Raw genomic sequence first — 18,155 nt, forward strand, 5'->3', positions numbered from 1 at the left:
TCTGCATTCTCTGCAATGCTTTCACATCTTTTCTATAATGTGAATACCATGTATCCCATTCCCTGGCAAGGGCTGTGGTGAAGTAGATGTTAGGTGAGACTCCAAAGTGTGCTGCATTAGCTGGAAGAGCAGCAGTAGTCTTAGGAGGAAAATGATTGCATTGAGTAGGTAGAATAACACATTCAGCGTGTTTGTCCTTCAGGATCAGACCCAATAAGCCAGACCGCATGGGATGGTATCTAGTTCAAGTAGATGAGAGCTCTGTGCAGTGACCACTCATCGACTAACTAAACTATTTTGTGCTCAAAGGGCAAGCAGTCCATTTCTCTGCCAAAAGGCAGGTGCAGCTTTTGTTTAGTTTTCTATTACTTGCCTCACTGATTCTGAAGAAAAGTGAATGTCTCGAACCATTTGAAGTCTATCCTGTTTGTGATGGTCGCATATTGATCAATGATCAGAATTTGAGCTGCACTGAGGATGGAGATCAAGTAGCACTGATTTAGATAGGGATGTAAGATGGGATGAGGCCCAGGATGGGTAATCAGTGTGTCTTGGTTCTTATAAAGCAATAGATATGAGCCTGCACAGACAAGTACACAATGAAGTGTCAGTTGTGCCACCTAACTGCCCTAGAAAGTAAAACAAAAACAGAAGTTGCTGGAAAAGCTCATCAGGTCTGGCAGCATCTGTGAAGGAGAAAACAGAGTTAATGTTTAGGGTCCGGTGCCCCTTCCTCAGGAAGTGTTGTTTTGTTGTCCCTCTACGTGTATGGTAATGGACACAACAGGACCGCCAATGCTTGACTGGCTGATGCCAGACATGCTGGGAAATCCCAGCAGTAGTGAGTACTTCTGTCTGTGGTAAGTTGGAGAATGTGAGCAGGGCATTGTTAGGAGCACAGTACATAGCTAATGAAGTGAGGTTATGACACTAGCACTCTATTAGGGTTCTCTGAGGAAACCTACCACAAAACTTGCCCAAAATGATAGCTGGTTTCTGGTGAGATTCTGGAAGTACACTTTGTAATCTATCATTGGAAAGATATTTGGCAAAGGGAAGAGAAGTTCATCTGTTTCTCTTAAGTAAATAGCATAATGTGATGCTTGCCTCACCAGTGAATCCTAACTTCATCTTTAAAATAAAGCAATTCTGAATAACTAATCCTGGTAGCTTTGAAGAATCTGCATAAATAAAATTTTGGCTTTTTTTTTCCTCAAGGTAAAAGGCAGGGGGTATGAATTGCAAAGTAATTTTGGTGGGACACAGGAAATACCATTCCAAAGACCTAATGGCTGGATTAAGAAATGTATGTTGTTTGTGGTTTCAATGGGATAATCATTTGTGTGAAGAAAGAACTGGAATGCTTCCTGGCGGGAATTTGTTCAGTGTTTGTATAAAAATAGTTAACATGCCAGATGTTTAGACTAACAATTTTCATTTTCTACTCTCTCGTAACTAGTAGTGCTTTTGGGCCTATGTAACATTGAAGCCTGATCTTTAATAGGCCTTATTTGACTTGTTTCAAAGAGCCTGATATTCATGTGGTTACGTGGAGGTGGTGAATTGTTAACAAATGCAGTTTCTCAAAATGTAAAGTTTTCATAGTGGAATGCCTGATGAGATATTTGTGATTATTTTAAAAGATTAGAAAGGGGAGGGTGTTGCACACACGCTGTAAATTACCCCACATACCCTTGAAAGTTGACACCTTTTCTGACCTGTGATTTTCACTTGGTCAACTAACCTCATTGATTTTGTTTGAATAAGTAAATATTTAATTCTGGAAAGGCTTGATCTTGAAATAGGTTAATGTATCCAGAAATTCTAGAGTATATTTTGTGGTAATAATTCCAAAAATCATCTGTCAGGCTTTGATTTCCTCATCGATAAAATGATAAACACTTAGAATAATGGCCAGGTAGAGATGACAACACTGGACATCAGGTTGCAGCTGGATGTTAAAATGGGAGAATTGGGGTCCCCAAGGGATGAGCGCTGATGTGTTAAGCAGCCTTTTCTTATACTTTGCATTCCTTTAGTAAATCTGGAGAACAGCGTTCAGAGAAAACGGCTAGAACTGATTTATGTGGCCTCTTGCTATAGTGAGACCTGGGGAAAGTAGATTTTGCAGTTTTAGCATTTGCATTTCCTTCACCTGCTTGCAGGCAGCCTTCCAATTCATTGCAATTGGCTTCTGGTGATAAACTCTTCCCACTCCAACTATCATGCACAATTTTCTATCTCTGAATTCCTGCTGGATAGGGATGTTTTTGGATTAGGGAGAATAAAAGCATTAACCCTGAAGTACCTGTTGCCCCTAGCTGCATTATTAAATTAAAAGGGAACAATCTAGAATGCAAGGAGGCTGTTTTTGTCTACCAAGCTTAGATTAAATTAATTTCTTCACAGACTCCATTTAGCTTGCATCTTTCAAGAGATTAATAGTTCAAAGTAAACTGAAATATCTTTTGAGGATTCTGTCTTTTAGGAAGATGGGAGCATCTTAAAATGGGCTTTCTTTTTTCTAAAATAAAATGGTTTACCAGTGCATTCCATAGATGACATAGCTGTAATTAAAACTTTCCTGGCACTTTATTATCTCTCCTCATTACCATCCCTCAACTTTCACTTTCTCCCTAGCCAGGTGGCTGTCTAACTCATTTTTCAAAGAAGGTAATTGACATTATAATAACTACTCTTACTGGAGATCTATAACCTGACCGTAATAATCTGGTAAACCTTTTTGTTTTGTTTAACCCCTAGCCTCGCTTGAGGCTGGCTGATTTTTGTATTTGTGCCAAGTTTTATTTGGTATAGATTTAGCAAGGTTGTTTTAGCCAAGACCAGCAGTGCCTTTTAACATTTTAAATATCTAGGTCATCTTTCTTGTCAATCTACTTGTCTCTGTTCAACCCAATTGCTCTTAACCCTCCTTCATAACTCAGGTTTGTTTTAGCATCAATCTCTCTCTTTGCAAGATCCCTGAAGATTCAGGAATCACTTTTTTTAAGAATACATTGACCAAAACTTTTTGGAATGTTTCAAGATTTTACCAACGATTCTAAAACACTTAAGAATTATTAATCTTAAGTACTGAAGTTTAATTTCATTGCAAAGCAACAGTGTAATAATTGTACCATCCTTGCCATGAGTCAGTTAAGGTATATATTTTACGGTTTTCACTTTTTCTAACAAAATGGATAAAAGTTTTCATGGGATGTGGACGTTGTTAGCAAGGCCCAGTGTTTGTTGTCTATCGCTAATTGCCCTTGTGATATTGGAGGTGAGCTACCTTCTAGAATTGCTGCAGTTCATCTGGTGCAGGTGCACTCATAATGCTGATGGCAAGGGAATTCCAGGGCTTTAATCCAGCAATAGTAAAAGAACAGTGATATAATTCCAAGTCAGATGGTGCATCTCAAGTCCCTAAGGTGGGGGGGGGTGGGGTATCAAAACTAGAGGGCATATTTTTAAGGTGAGAGGAGAAAGATTTCAAAAGGACATGACTGGCAACCTTTTTAGAGTGTGGTTTGTGTGTGGAATGAACTGCCAGAGGAAGTGGTGCATGCGGGTACAATTACAACATTTAAAAGACAAACAAGTACATAAATAAGAAATGTTTGGCGGGATGTGGGCCAAATGCAGGCAGGTGGGACTAATTTAGTTTGGGAACATGGTTGGCATGGAGTACTTGGACCGAAGGGTCAGTTTCCATGCAGTATGACTCTATGGGTCTATAATGGTGGCATTGCTAATCATGCCCACGTCCTATGAATGAATAAACAAAAAGAAAAAGTGCAATCATCAGTAAATATTCCCATTCTGACTCTATGGTGGAGGGAAAGTCATTTGATAAAGGAACTGAATGTGGTTGAGCCTGGAACACTCCGGTAGATTTGACTACACCTTCTCAAGGACAACTAGGGATGATCAATACATGTTGGCCAGCCAGCGACACCCATGTCCCACATGGGGAAAATAAAAGTAAAAATAATCAAAAAGGGTTTCCTTATGAGTTCTGAAGGTCTTGCATGCATTTCTCCAAATTTAAAAAAAAAAAATCTGGGGATGTCAGCCAGTAAGTAGCCAATGAAAATTTTAAGAAATGAACTTCGTTCTGGGGGAAATACTAAGTTATCTTGTGGTTTGTCTATCAGCAATCATGGTATGAACTCAGCTTTCGAATAACTCAAAGGAATAAGGTTCCGTCAAATCTGTTTAGTAACGAAATTAAGTCCAAATTAACTTGTGAAATAATGAGTTGAAGTTTGAGAGACTTTTTTTACCCTGCAGAATTTCTATGATGAAACTTTTGTGTTGGTCAAGGTGAGGGATGTTCAAACGATGAAGGTGATACTATTTTACTTTTGATATTTGGTATCTGCTCATTATTTGGCTTATAACACACCAAATGTATCGTCTATCAATTCCAAACATTTTCCTTTTATTTCAAAAATATACTTTATTCATCTATTAGTACATACAAATGTTCTAAATCATATCTCTGTAGTCTTTGTAGAGAAAAACCAAGCAAAAACATTGGAGCTTTGACATTTCTCAGACGTTGTCTATAGTTGGAAAAGAAAACAGACACTTTCTACTTCTGCAGGAAACTAAGTTCATTTGGAGGCACCAAGAGAGTCCGATAACGGAATGGATCTCATTATACTTTGGCAGAAAGACCTTAGACAGTGGTCTTGCCCCACTCTGTCTTGGTGGCACTGTCCTGAGCTTTAGTGCATCCCTCAACATGTAGTGCTGGACCTTGGACTGTGTGAGTCTGCAACTCTCAGTCAAGCTCAGCTCTTTTTTTTACACCGGAAGATCAAAGAGTTTCAGACACACCAACATGGAAACAGAATCTTCAGTCCAAACTGTCCCTGGCAACCAGGATTCACAATCTTAACCAGTATAATTTCCCTGTGATTGGCTCATATCCATCTAAACCCTTCCTATTCATATACCTGTCCAAACTTTTTTTTTAAATGTTCCAGCTGTACCTGCATCTGGCACTTCCTCTGGCAATTCATTCCACATACAAACTATCCTCTTCCAGGTGCAGTCGATATTTGTCTCTATATGGGTCTCAATGAACAGACCATACGGCACAAGAGTCCTGCATCATGGAGCTGCTGGGGATGAACCTCGACAAAAAATTCTGCATCTCTCTCCAGATCTTCTTTTGCAAAGGCACATTCCATAAGGAGATGTCTAACAGTCTCTGCCCTTCTGCAGCTGCTTTGAGAGCAGCATGCAGTGGCAGGGCGTGTATGTGCATACATGAAGGATCTGACGGGCGGTGCTGTTCTCACTAGCAGCCAAGCTTATTGAGAAGTTCTGGCAATGAGGCATTCTGCCAAATGACTTTGATAGTCTGCTCAGGGAACCACCCAACAGGATCCATCCTCTCATTTTTACACAGGCTATGCATGTGGAGTTGTGGCTAAAAATTTTTTTTTTTTTTTTTTTTTTTTTTTTTTTTTTTTTTGCAGATGTTTCCACGAAGGACTGGTGATATGGAATGGTCCAACTACTTGGAGTGTTTTGCGGCTATGAGGCCAGGCCCATCCTTTGTAACACCAGGGACAGGTAGCACCTCCTGAAAGTAGTAATACTTGGTGTTTATGTACTGAGGAGGGTCTACACTCAGCTTGATGCAGCCACGCACAAAGGTGGCCATCGAAATGAGGATACATTCTCCTCTCCCTGCCTTCATCCAGGGCTTGACTCCAGATGAAGCGGAAGATGGCTTGAGTCACTACAGTGGCACAGGTTTGGGGAATGGGCCAGACCAGCGCTATGTACAACAACACTTGATGACCAGGATTTTACCTGCAATGGAGAAGGAGCGGTGCTCCCGTCTGCCCAGTTTCTGCCTCATGTTGGCAACACAATCCTCCCAAGTTTTCGGACATGACCCAGACTCTCCGAAGCATATTCCCTGCATCTTCGGATAATTTGTCCTAATGGTGAAGGGGAGAAAGGATCAGGTGGCCCAGCTCCCAAAAAGCATGGCCTTGCTCATTCCTCGATCTACCTTGGCTCCTGAGGCCTGTTTGAACTGGTCACAGATGATCATGAATCTGCGCACAGACAGTGGATCCAAGCAGAAAATGGTGATATCATCATGTACTGGGAGACTTCTGCAGGCCTCTGCTGCCTGGAACAGTCACCCCTCTCAGGCTTGCAACCTTCCTGATGGACTCAGCAAAACACTCTACATAACACACAAACAAGGCAGGAGAGAGTGGGCAGCCTGCCTGACTCCAGATCCGATCAGGAAGCTTTCTGATTCCCACCTGTTGATTGCAACTGAACTAACAATGTCTGTCTGTGTGGAATAGTCAGATACAATTTCAAAATCCCTCCCCAAAGCCCATTTTGGACAGCACATCCAACATGTACATGTGCAATATCCTGTCAAAGGCCTTCTCCTGGTCCAGGTTGATGAGGCAGGCATCCACCGCCAATCCTGCACATAGGTGATCATATCCCTGAGGAAGGTGAGGTTCTCTGGGCTTGTCCTGCCCGGTACTGCACAGGTTTGGTCAGGGTGAATCACTACCAATCCCAGAGCAGACCTGACCTGGTTGGCAATGACCTTAGACAGGATTTTGTAATCTGTATTCAGTAGGAAAATTTGTTGCCGATTTCTAGTTTCCTCCCTCTTTCCCCCTTTCCGCTTGTAGACGAGGGGGGTGATAGCTTTTCCCCATGGATTTGCACGTGGTACCTGCCAGAAACATACTGTCGTACACCTCCAGTAGGTCCTGGCCAATCCAGTCCCACAGAGCTGAATAGAACTCGGGCGGTAAGCTGTCACTTCCAGGAGTTTTATCCTTTTCACAGGACACTAGGGCCTTGGTCAGGTCATCCAGAGATAATGGCTGGTGCAGCGTCTCCTGCATGTTGTCATCAAAGACCTCCCTGATAGAGAACATGAGCAAATAGGAGGCTGCACTGTCTGTGGGCTTCGTGTCATATAGGCTGGCTTAAAAAGATTTGCTGACCCTCAGGATATCAGACTGAGATGATGTTCCTGACTGTCCTTGTCCTTTAGGCTGCTGATCACAGCTCTCCCTGTGCACCTTCTGGAAGAAGAAATGCGAGCACATCTCATCCTGCTCCACGGTGCGGTCCCTGAACCAGAAGATTATCTTGGAGACTTTCGAAGCAAAACGCAAGGCTTGCTGGCTCTTCACCTCCTTGAGATCCTCCTTGACATCGAACCCCATTGTCTGCTGGTTTTCTGGAGTTTTGTTCAATTCACCTGTCTTCCCCTCTCCCCTTTCTGAGCACCTTTTGATGATAAAGAGCCTTTTGATGTTCCCCTTGATTAATTTTCCCCTAGCATTCCAACAAAATATTTTAATTCTACCATAGCACAGCTGACAATGGCATTCTAGTGAATATATTTCACTTCCCACCTTGACGTTCCTGTGTCCTGTTTCAAAAAGAGTTGAAATTTAGCATCTTTGTGTTGCATTGAGAGGCTGAGGTGGACTTTCCATCCATCAACAAAATGTTAGTAGTGAACCATGACTACTTGATCAGCTCACTTCAGCAACTTAACAGCTTTGAGTTATTAATTGGCTCAAGATGGGCCTTCTACCCTCCACTGGGGAGGAATCTTTGAACCTGGGAGCTCCCAGCCAATCCAATTACTGTAACTTTCAACCCAACCATACCGCTGGAAGTAACAAAAACATAAGTTCTGAGGAAGGGTCACCGGAGCCGAAATGTTAACTGATTTTTTTTTTCACAGATGCTGCCAGACCCACGGAGCCTTTCCAGTAACTTCTGTTTTTGTTCCTGATTTGCAGCATCCATAGTTTACAGCATCAGTTTTTATTTAGTACCACTGGAAGTGGTGGCCACTACTAGGATTGCATGAGACGACCTACAAGAAAAGAACTGAACTTAAAGGTTTCGCTGGTGGACCAACACTGATGTTGGCCTCCCTACCATGGGTAACATCCCAGCAACAATGGGAAGTCTGCCTTAAGTGGCCAGTATTGGGTCATGTAAGGGCCTCAACTGGTCCACATGTGAACGAGCCACCCAGTGCTGGTAAAATGTATAGCTGCATGGGGCAGGTAGAAAGGGATTTTTTCACTACAGTGATGCCCAGTTTTATAACCCCAGGCAGCATGGCTCCAGGGGCAGGACTGTAAAATTCCAACTGATGTTTGTGCTGTTGCATGTTGTTTGAACTTGGTCGGATGTTCAAGTTCATCTTTTTTCTGGACTACATTGACATTATTGATGGCCAGAGGGTAAGAGTTTCGTTATCAGGGTGCATAATCCCCCAGTTTGTCTAGATCTACTTTTAAATTACTAGAAAAATGAAGTTGGACAAATCAGTTTCCAGGACCAGCCCCTTCTTTTAAACAAAAAAATGTTGTTTAATCAAAAATTAATTGGAAGCTTGTAGCAATGACTTTACACCCTGTCATTGCTTAATATAAGGTGACAAAGAACAATCTTTATTTTTGACTTAACATGTCCAATGTGAATCTTTCTCTTTGCTTAATCCCAAACAGCTGCTTGTTGAAGCTTTCACCATGATCAGATTTACACTTAGGTGGGGAAAATGCTGAAATATTTCAAAGGTCAAATGTATTGAAACGTTTAAAAGTCAAACACCCACAAGTGGCGCTGTGCATCACATCCCTGCTGAATAACAATGGAGAAAATCAATAGTCAATTCAGTCCCCATGAGACGGCAGGTGTCCCATAGAATATTTACTGATGGATGGATGAACATGATGTCAGTCAGCCACGCATCTGGCCAGTTTGCCTTCTGGATCCACAGAGATTAATGCTAGAAAGCTTAGCTGATGATGAACAATGCAAAGTACTTTGGGCAGCTGTGTCCTATTTTTGAGCAAAGGTTCAATTACAATGCTGTAGCTCCGTGTATAAACTGAATTAGCCATGCTTGAATTTGAGTTGCATGCAAGCTGTATTGTGACACTAGCTTTTGGTTAACCCTTTTACTGAGTCGTGACACTAAATGTTGCATTTGCTGAGCGGCTGCTACTTGCAGTCATTTTTTTCCCCAAAACATTTACGTGCTACTTTTGGAACCTTTTTCATTCTACCAACACTGTTTAGACAGAATAATCCCCTCGAGTACAGATAATAGCCCTTTTAATAACTGGAATCACAGGAGTGAGAATCAAAATTGTCACGAATTCTGTTTTTGTCTATAAAAGAATCCAACCCAATTTTCACTGCTTAAATCTTACTGTTCCTTTTGGGAAATCACCTGTTCTCCATCTGCCTCCCTCTGCTAGATTAGGTGTCATCAAACATTGTAAATTATGTACTAAAACATCTAAAAATTAACCCTTTAATGTAAATGCAAAGGTTATGTTAGAGAGAAATCTATAGCTGCCCTTAAAAAGATAGCAATAATGAGCTTGAGTCACTAGCAGGTCATTTTGACATTGCTGGGGGTTACCAGACCACTTGAGAGGGCAGTTAAGATGCAACCACATCAGTATGAGACCTTTTTAACTTTTATGGAGCCTTTACTTGAACCAAATAAGGTTGAAAGGCTTCGTTCATAAAAGAGCATCAGTGAGCCAATTGGGTTTTATTGACCACTCAGACTGGTCAGTGATAACTTAAATCTGTCATTTATTTTCTAATTCCAGATTTTCTGAATAAGACATCATTTAAGAGTTTTAGAGATTTGGTCACACGTGGAAGTGTCTCATCAGGCTTCAAAGGACATTTAACATCATAGAATTTTACAGCACGAAAGTCCTTTTGCCCCATGCCATTTCTCAGATTTAGCCATTTTAGTTCTGTTCCCATGCCCTTTCTCTTGCCCTTTTCTAATATTTTCTTTGAACTATTTATCTACTTGCATTTTAAAAGCTATTTTAGATTAATTTCTATCATTTTCTGATAAGAAATTGAAAACCTTTTGCTTAAACTATTTCCAACCTCATCCTTTATGAATTTGGTGATCTTCAAAGTATTCCTGGCCTTTACCAAAGTACCAATGAGGGAAAAGTACTTTCCACTTTTTTTTTAATCTTGTGTTCAAAGCTATGAATTTTTTTTCCATCTCCATTCTAATTCATATAATCCCAGTTTATTTAATGCTGCTTCTTATCCAAAGCTAAATGATTTGCAAAGCCTTGAATTCCTCTTTCTCAAGTAGGACATTCAGACAGGGCACATTACGTGACTGGCTTAACTCATAATTGGATTGAGTGTTCTCTGGTTGCCTTTGTACTCCACTGTTCAACTCAGAAAATCCAGCTTCTCATACTACTCTGGCTTTTTATAAACTTGCCCTTCATTCATAAAGATTTGTGTATCTGAAGTTCAAGTCTCTTTTTTTTTGATCCTTCTTAATACTTCATTAGTCATCTTTAGTCATTCTTCCACAGCTCTCATTTGAGTAAATTTAATTCAACATCAATTTGTGTAATCTACTTGTGTGTTTTAGCATCACTTACAGTCCCCATCACAGTTGCCTACTATAGTTTTTGAGTGTTTTGTACTATCCATATCCTAAGTTGCAGGAAGTGTCATTCACCAGTTATTTTTGTGCTGCAAAGGCTTCAATTTTAAAATTCTCATCCGAGTCTTCCTCCATCGCCTCGGCCTTCATCTTTTCTATCACTTTCTGTAATGGTCAGAAATCTCTGTGCTCCTCACATTAAAGACACATGGGACCTGAATTGTCCTAGTGTTACTGCTGTACCTTCAGTCTCCTAAGGCTTTAAGCACTGGAATTCCCTCCCTGAACCCTTCTGTTTCTTTCTACCTCTCTCATCTCTGTCACAATATTCCTCTTTGGCCAACATTGTGTAAACTAATCTAACTTTCCTTTGTATGATATATTTTTGAAATGTTGTTATCCCTGCTATGAAGTATTTTGGCACCTTAATATAACAAAAATGTGTCCATATAAATATATGCTGTTTCTGTATGTACTGTTCACTAGAACTTTTGTCAATTATGTATTCAAATTTCCCTTTATCTCATAATCCTACTTCTAGGAATTTAAGTTTGATAGAATTTTTTTAATGTTGAAATGGAATTGATGGACATCACCCACATTGGACTTTATACAAGAGCATTGAACAATAGGAGTAGGAGAAAGCTATTCAATTATTCTGATTGTTACCTTTGATCCCACTTTTCTCTCTGGCCCCTGAAACCCTTGATTCCCTTGTCAATCAAAAATCTGCCCATAAGCCTTGAATATTTTCATTAACCAAGCCTCTGCTGTTTTCTGGGTAAGAGAATTCCAAGGATTAATGACCCTTTTAAAGAAGAAGTTCCTCCTCTTCTTTATCTAAAATTGGAGATCCACCTAACCCCTTTAACCTGCCCACGTCTACCCACTGTAGATCTTTCGTGTCCACCCGTTCAGATGAAGCATGTCTGAGGAACATGACTTGGACTCAGCCTTTCTAGCGCTGAGGTAGACAAACCGTCACTGTGCCACGACTGTATTATGGAATGCTTAATGTTATACTCAATTAACTTATTGCTAATTGAGCTTGTTGCTATTTATTTAAATACTTAAAGATGAGCAGGCTGCTGATTTTGGCACCTGATCACTTACCATAATATGGGGGGAGCTCAGAGGTATGCTTGCCCCTTTGGACTTCTGTTCTTCCTGTTGAAATCATGCCCAGATAGGGGTGGAAAAATGTGAATGTCAGCCTGTCTTTTTTTATTTTTTTGGCAATTTTTTTTTCATTTTATGGAACAATACAAGAGCAAACTACAAGTGACTTTCTACTGCAGTCCCTACTCCCAACAGGGATGAGGAAGAATTTCTTTCTTGATGGTAGTGACTTTGTGGAATTCTTTATCACAGAGGGTTGTAGAGGCAGAATGCTTAACTATATTCAAGGTGGAGATTGATAACCAGTGATGGAATCTAGGATTATCAGGGGAAAAATGGAGATGAGGATTATTAGATAAGCCATGATCTAACTGAATGGTGGTGGACTTATTAGGTTGAATGGCTTGTTTCTGCTCCAACATCAAACGGCCTGACTTAGGGGCCCAATCTTGTTGAGGTATCCAAGGTTTCATCTACTGTTTGGAAAACCAGTTCTGAACAAGACCTGCTCTGCCTCTTTTCAGGATTGTCTGCTGAACAATAGGCCAGTGATGGTGTGTTGAGAAGTGGGCTTCCCAAAGGGAAGGAAAACTACTGGCAAGCTGGGGGCCAACAGATGGCAGCTTGTGCTTAGCAGTACCACAAGGCCAGGTGGTGGTTGCTATAGGGAAAACAACTACCCTGGTCCATGGATCATGGAGCAACCCTGGTCACGGCAAAGTAATGGGAGGTTTTGGTGTTCTGCAGGGAAGGAGTCATGGGGAGAGAGAGGGCTGCAGGGGCTCAGCAACAAGAGCAAAGTGTAAGCAGCCCTTCTTCCCAATATCCAGCCCCTCAACTGGGCACTGGCAGCCTTTTAACAAAGGGAGTCCCTCGAGGTTACAAGGTGGTCACACGGCCTTAGGTGCTGTGTGCGTGACAACATTCCCAACCACAGCGAGGTGGTGGGCCATGGTGCTTAATTGGTTATTAATTTCCCCTCTGAACAGCCTCAATTCGAAGTCTACCTTCCTGCCCCACTATGTACCATCCCACCCAGAACTTTAATTCTGATGGAGATGGAGAGGCTGTGGGGTTTAGATATGATACCATCCTACCTCATTAAATGCCCTTTCTGCTTTCTAGCTGGCTTCCAGTCAAGGGCAGAGGATTCCACCCGAGGAGCTTTCACAGCTGAGAGTATGTTCTCAATTATGCCAGTACATTGGCACCAACTCTAAACGTATCCAACCTATTAAATCTCAGTCCTGGAACCTTTCTTGTATCCAAGTTTCATTCTTCTGAATAATTTGTTCAAATATTGATTTGCCTCATCTTAGTTTTGATTTTTGGTGGGCTTACAAATCTTGTACAGCCAGAACATTTTTTGTAGAGGGCAAATATTGTGAAGCTATTTTTCCCTTTAAAGTGTAGATCTTTAACACTACTTAGATTCGCAATACTGTGACATACTCTCTTGTACTGAAGGAGATTATTCACTTGGTGCAACTATTGAACTGTGCCTGAATGCAATCCATTAGCCCCGGAGGTAGTCTCTTATCGTGCAGGTGCTACTCATCTGGGTAACTGTTCCTTTCCACTCTGTAGGCAGTAATTCATTTCTCACGGAGTGCTCCACTGTCGAATGAGGCGACACTGGAACGGAAATGCTGCTTCTACGTTCCTTCCAATGCCACAAACAGATTCTCTGAAATCAAGGGGGAGGGGTTTCTCTATTTCAGCTCACAATTGGATGTGGTTTACTTGCTGACTTTGAAATGGCGTAAGGCGTTTGAGAAAACTCACTTAAGTTTGACAGCTCATTACCCCTGGTTTGTGAATGGAAGATTCCAGTAAGTGTTCATACCAATGTTGGAGCTTAAAGTGATACATACACCAGCTGTGCAGGGAATTTGCAGGAGTGTGCTGCAAAGTAATGTCTTTGAAAGTAGTTGGGTTGTGTAAATCAAAAACAACTTTTACTTTTGGAAGGAAGTAAAATCACTTAAGCAATACGTTTGAATCTTAAAACTTCAGCAGCCCCATTCCAACCTACAAGGAAATCGACATTTTGGCTTCTGTGATACGTTGACTTAAAATATCTCCCATTTAATTGTTGAGCAAGTTGGCATCTCAGCAAGACTTAATGCTGTGAACCTTCTTAGTAAGATGATTGTAAAACGTGAGTATCTACTGAATACCGATTTTCTCGTTTTGTTAAACTAGTTTGCAACTATTGTAATATTATGAGATGTTATGTTATGCAATCATTGTCTTGAAATGTAATTGGTTTGAAATTCACTGAACTGGTAGAACGGACATAGCGTTAATTTATTAAAAGAAAATAAATTACCGACTTTGACATAACTTTATTAAACTGTTCATAAGCTGGTGAGCGGCCTTAATAAGGGAACAAAATGTGATATTTACTAAGATGGTAAACATTACAGTGCTTTTGAATATATACCACTTTTTTGAAACGGTTAAACTCTGTATTTGGGAAAGCTACTGTTTCAGTCAAACAATGGAAAATATTAGATTTTTGATTTGTCCTAGTGAAGTTGAGATATACAGTGCCAAAAAGAGCTGCTGTTTAAAGAAGTGTTTGAACTACCAATAATATATTTTAATTTATTAAACAATAGGATATATGTCTGTAGAAATGGTATAAGTTCTGCTATCCCAGTTTTTTTTTGTTGTAAGCTTAATTTCTGAATTGATGCTATTGCAGTGAAAGATGTAGGATTATCAGTTACTCCGAGGAGTGAGTCATGGTGATTAAAAGTATGAGCTATGCAAGAAATATTCTGTTGAGGGGTATCACTGCCATCATTAGCTAAGAGAAGACTGATGTTTGTTTCTTTTTGGTGGGCTCAGGAGATTTCCATAATTTTGTCAACTTTTCTTTCATGCCTCTTCTCCTCCTGAGATATTGTTTCAGGCACTGCCAATATTTCCTCATTTCAAACAAACTCCATTCTGTTCTGTCCTGAAATCCATACTCCTACACTTCCAACAGGATTCCTCAAGTACCATGCATAAGCAGAAACCCTTGCTGATTCTTTTTTCCTTTTTGCCTTCTCTAGATTGGTTGCCATGCTAAGTTGTCTCCCAGTTGAGATCAACTCGCTTAAGAACAGACCAGGCATGGAATCTGAAGATTTCTCAAATGTAGTACCTCATCTCTTCCAAGGTCCAATTGCCACATGACTGTTGGCAAATTTTGGGTTCTAAGTGACTAAATAACATTACATTGTTGCCCACATATCAAAAAAAAATATCTTTTCCAGGTTGAGTAATGTTTTCAGTGCCAGGCAGCACTGTATGCACTTATACCATTCGTGGTGAATCTTATTGCTGTAAGGTTCTGATCTAATGAAAAGAGACTCTGCCACCCTTTGTCAGATTCAATGACAGAACTAACTAGTCCTTTTTTTTGCTTCATTTCTAAAATAGATTAATCAAAGCCTGGAAGTAATTTGCCTGGATACATTCCCTCCTTAACAAAGTTACCTGGGAGCAAAATAATTTTTCAAAGCTGTTGAGGATAAATGTTGTCTAGTAAAACAAAGTCACAGAGCAAACTGTAATGACTGTGTACTTTGCGCATGTAGTAAAGGAATCAGTTGGGCATCAATATCATAATGTCAGAGGAAAATAATTTAGGGTGCAGAAATTAAACGGACCAGGTGTTAAATTGCGTAACAGTGCAGCCATTGGGCAGAGTTTTTAATCTATCAATATTCTTAACAATAAGAATACAGAAAGTATTTCTCCAGCATCACAACTTTAAAAATCATTCTTATTGAACTAGTCTTGTTGCAAGGAAATCTTTTAACGTGGTAGACAAATGAAACTCAATGCTTGACAAAATTAAGTCAGGAATGACTTCAAAAGATTTGAGTTTTGAAAATATTTGGATGTAATTTTAAGAACAGCGCAGTCAGAGGACTGCTCTATTAGCTCTTAATTTTTCAGTTCAACTGAGTTATGCTGGTTCTCTGTGAACAAAATGTTACAACACGATGCAATCATTGTACATGTTGTAAATGGCATTTTTTTAACTGTATAATGCCATGTGGCTAAATAGTTTGGGAAATGGAAATAATGTAACTCCAAACTTGGAATTTACACACTGTAGAAGAAGCAGTCTTTTAATACTTTCTGTTGTACCAGGTCTGTGTGGCGCCTGTCTCTTACTGGCTGGGAAAGCTGACTTAATTCAATTCCAAGGGGATACATTCCAAGGTACCTTATTCTTCGAAGTCAAATCATGGCTTTCCAAATAGAGTGGAGATTGTGAGCAGTAATTTTGGCATTAGAAGCTCCCAGGCAGCAAGGATTTCTGTGGAGTGCTGAGAGAGTGCTAAAAGCTATGTGCTCCCTTATAAATCATCGGGATTGTCTTTAAAGTGGATGTACCTGGTTGAACCTGGAGGTTTGAATGCTGTGCTGAAAAACCCTGTAGAGAAGTATTGTTTACTTAAATGCTCTTCCGCTTAAACTCTGAACTAAACACACTTGCCAACCTCTGATCGCGCAGATCTTTTTCCCACTTTGCACAGCTCCTGACCCCAACACTCACAAGGGACCTCGTGTCAAGAAACATGTTGAGATCCCAGTGGGAATAAGTTTGGGAAGCACTGACACAAATGTTCACAGACTTTCATGTTTTATTTTGACAACTAATACCTGTCTCTGCTTCCTACTATGCACCTCTTTTGTGACATTGAGCTAATTCGAAGGTTTGCTATTTTCATCCTAACTTGCATACCATCCAATTCGCCATCACCCTTGCATCCCTGACCATCGCAATACCTGGTTCAGCAATGTTTTGGATTTAAAATTGTAATTCTGTTTTCAAACTCTTCCACGGTGGCACCATTCTCCTCCTCCCATAATCTCCTCCAGCTCTGCACTTGAATTCTGGATGTTTATGGATCTCTAATTTTCATCATTGCATCATTGGTGGCTGCCTAGGCCCTAGCTCAAACTTTAAAGCTGTCCATTTTCCTACATCGCTTTTTCTTTTAAAGTTAATCCTCTGTGTGTAATGTCTTCTTGTTGAGCACTCTATATACGTGCTCATTGCAAAAGTAGTCGTGAGTCTAGTGTATTGTCAATTACCATTTCATGTGTATCCATTTTCTTTAAAGTATCTAAAGATTGCAAATATATTTGGCCAGAATGGGTTCTCGCTGCCAGGTAGAAACTGGTAGACATTGCGGTTGGGATGATCTTAGAAAGAATGGCGCATTCTGCTGGTGAAACCCTGTCCTGCTTCCCACCAACCCGTGAGGAATCATACAACCACCTTAAATGGCAATGTGTCTGCTGCGTTTGGAATGACCGTTCATTTTTTTTTTTGAGATTTGGAATGGGGCGGTGCTGGAAAACACTAGATGGAGAATTCTGACACTTAGAGGCTGACTCTCACCATAGTTTCTGAAGAGTGACACACATGTTATTTTTCTTTTAAATATTGAGATCATCAAGGCATCTGCACGCTTACTTTGTATTTTCCTTCTAGAATCCACAAAGGATTGTTAATTTTGGCAATTGGTTGGTGAAGAATCTGAAGTCTTGGGACTAATTAGTTCAGATTCATCTCATTGACAAGGTTTTCCCCATGCCATTTACTAATCTGTTTTTCTTGCGTGGTCTGGTCTATATATGACTCCAGATCCACAGCAATGTTGTTGACTCTTCACTTCCCAATGAAATGGCTTAGTTTGACTCAGTTCCAGGGCAATTAGGAATGGGCTAAAAGTGCTTGGCTTGGCAGGGATGCCCACATCCCATGAAAGAATAAAAAGAAATGCTGATTGCTATGAAAACATCTCCTGAATCATGGCTGCAGAAACTGGAGCCAAAGATAAATTCCTTCCCCTATCTAAGTTGAGCAAATTCCATTGTTCTTTACCTCACAGCGACTCATGTCATCAGGATTTTCTTTTGGTGTGATTTTTGGGGCCCTAACTTTCCAAATGTTTTGCATCTGTGCTAGTTAGGTTTTCTTGTCAAGAGTTGAAAATAGGACTTTCGGATCTGAAAATCAATCTCCAATAGTCTAATTGGATAATAAAGGAAAGGGAAAGAGATGCTGCAAGTCAAGATTTCTATTGGAGATATTTAGTGTGAGTGAGGGATATCTAAACAGGTCCTGGTATGCAATGAATGACGATGAGGAACTTCAAAATTATAGATCGAGTGGAAAGCAGGGTCTGACTTCGGGTATGACTGTAATTTAAATTTGGCCCCAAAGTTGAAGCTAAAGTATATGCACCGGGGTGGTGTGTCCTGAAGTGTTTCAGAGCACACTACTTGCACTGTACTATATAGAACGTATGTCAAAAGAATGTGCTGCAAGAATGTAAAAAATCCCTAGTCAATACAGGGAAAGCATTGTGCTTGGGAACACTGGCAGCTGGTGTGTACGTGCATCTGCGTGTGGTAAGCTACTGTGTTCTGGAGATGGTTATGCTTAATCAAGCAATCCAAGACTCCAGTAGATACTAGATAAGAATGATTTGGATCTACATGTATCACAGATGGAGCCAACGTCAGCACTGCC

General features: G+C 40.5%; 1 protein-coding gene across 4 annotated transcripts in view; it reads left to right on the forward strand.

The window, feature by feature from the left end:
- The window catches only part of si:dkeyp-23e4.3 (rho GTPase-activating protein 7), a 158,173-nt gene that overhangs the window by 101,759 nt on the left and 38,259 nt on the right, over positions 1-18,155 (forward strand). The window contains exon 1 of one of the 4 annotated variants that reach the window (XM_020512219.2): positions 13,509-13,763. The exons of the other annotated variants lie outside the window; for them this stretch is intronic. Coding sequence (XP_020367808.2) covers positions 13,751-13,763 — 13 coding nt within the window. The 5' untranslated portion in view covers positions 13,509-13,750. Of the gene's footprint in view, positions 1-13,508; positions 13,764-18,155 lie in introns of those variants that run through there. 4 annotated transcript variants of the gene reach the window in all.

The sequence above is a fragment of the Rhincodon typus genome, chromosome 12, assembly GCF_021869965.1.
Source record: "Rhincodon typus isolate 14 chromosome 12, sRhiTyp1.1, whole genome shotgun sequence".
Lineage (NCBI taxonomy): Eukaryota > Metazoa > Chordata > Chondrichthyes > Orectolobiformes > Rhincodontidae > Rhincodon > Rhincodon typus.